We start from the raw sequence: 1800 nt of genomic DNA on the forward strand, positions 1-1800 counted from the left end.
GGTGGGAGCTGGGCACCGGTGGGCAGGGCTGATCCCGGCACAGCTCCCCAAAGAGGAGCTATTGTGCGACAGGTGTCGGTGCAGAAACTAAAACATAGGAAACATAACTCGGTCGCATCAAGCACCTGGAAAGCAGACAGGCCAAGGTCAGACTCGGCGTCCAGAGACCGCAACCCCCTCAGGAGATGGTCAGTCCGAGCACAGCACAAGGGAGCGAGCTGGACATCTGGTGGGGCCCCTTCTTCCGCGGGGCTGCTAGTCGACCCTCGTTTCCCGAGCCTGTGGCCCAGACGGGCGGGAGCTGGGAGGGGGCGGGTTGTCAGAGCCCCTCCGGGGGGGACGAAGAAGGTAGCAGACAGGAGATGACCCACACAGGACTCGGTGGGATCCGCCGGGCCAGGCTCAGGGACTCAGGGCTGGGGGCGCTGGGCAGAAGGACACGGGAGTCTCTGCGGGCTGGCAGGACCTCCCGGGGGAGAGACAGCAGGGCTGGGCTCTGGAAAGTTCCACCGGTCCTGGCAGCCGGGCGAGCGGGACCAGGAGGCCCAATCCCTCCTTTGTTCCTGGCCGCCGCCCCCACCGCGCACCTTTCAGCCTCAGGCGGCTGGGGCAGGCGCGGGGCCCGGCTGGGCTCAGCAGAACCAAGCCTCTTACTGTGACTAGACGGGCAGTAACTTGATATTTCCGAGTCTTCCTTTCCGCACTGAAAAGGAAATAAAGAACTTCTCTCCCGGCCTGATGAAAGGATTAGACGAAATGAGGCCAAGGCCGTGCCAGGCTCCAGACGGCACCTGCATGGGCGGGGGCCTCCAGGGCGGCCTTGGAGGGTCCCCGCCCTGATCCGTGTCTGCACGACGGTCCCTCCCTGCAAAGGTGGCTCTTGGTGCTCTGAGTCCAGCGTCCCCTCTTTCTTATCAGACTCAAGCTGAGACTTTAGAGAACCATCCGGCCGGGATGGGCGAGGGTGGCCAGGGCAGCTGCTGGGACAGCGGTCCTGATGCGAGAGGAAGGCATCCAGCTGGGAGGTGGGGGGTGGAGGAACTCTGGATACAGGACCTCTCCAGCTTCCCCCAGACACACCTGCCACTGTGTCGATGCAGCAGAGTGCGCCTGAGCCAGTGCAACAAAGGCTGGAGCTTCGGCTCCACAAGTGGGCCCAGGACTGCGGCCTGCTCAGCACACAGCACACCGCCTCCCGCTCGGCACACACAGCGCACCGCCTCCCGCCCGGCGCAGGGCTGCCCGGTCCCCGGCCTGCCCTCTGCCCCTGCCCCCATCCCCTCTCTTGGGTGCTCTGGAGGACCTCTGACCTGATGGGACGCCCCAGCCCCCTCTCTGAGGGGCTCCGGGCCCACAGGGGAACAGATTCCCGCCTCACACATCCAGAGATGGACAGAGGGAAGGTCAGGGCAGGGCTGGAAGGCAGCGCTGGTGAGTGGAGGGTGCTGAGCTGGGCGGGATCTAGGGGGACCCCCAGGTGGACCCTTGGCTCCGGGTCAGTCTTGGTCGGGGCTGCCTGGGGAGCACCCACCCCTCGGCGCTGCGTGTGTGATGAGGGTGTCCTGGCAGCCATCGTGTGGGGAGACCAGCTGAGCCCGCAGGGTCAGTGGCCATGCCCAGGCCCTGTGAGGTCCAGCCCCAGCCCGTGTCACTGCCCACTCGTGTCACTGTGCCACCTGACTGGGCTCTGAGGGAGTCCCACACTGTTGGGTCGGCAGCTTCAGCATGTGGCGCGAGGCCTGATGCAATGCAGGCGCTTCACGAGCTGGAGGGTGCCGAGCGGCTGGGGGTCGGAGGTGC

General features: G+C 65.9%; 1 protein-coding gene across 1 annotated transcript in view; it reads left to right on the forward strand.

The window, feature by feature from the left end:
* Window positions 1-1612: 1612 nt before the first annotated feature.
* The window catches only part of LGR6 (leucine-rich repeat containing G protein-coupled receptor 6), a 75595-nt gene continuing 75407 nt past the window's right edge, over window positions 1613-1800 (forward strand). The window contains exon 1 of the mRNA XM_010831120.1: window positions 1613-1796. Coding sequence (XP_010829422.1) covers window positions 1613-1796 — 184 coding nt within the window. The remainder of the gene's footprint in view (window positions 1797-1800) is intronic.

This window comes from Bison bison, unplaced genomic scaffold (assembly GCF_000754665.1).
Source record: "Bison bison bison isolate TAMUID 2011002044 unplaced genomic scaffold, Bison_UMD1.0 scf7180017864524, whole genome shotgun sequence".
Taxonomy (NCBI): domain Eukaryota; kingdom Metazoa; phylum Chordata; class Mammalia; order Artiodactyla; family Bovidae; genus Bison; species Bison bison.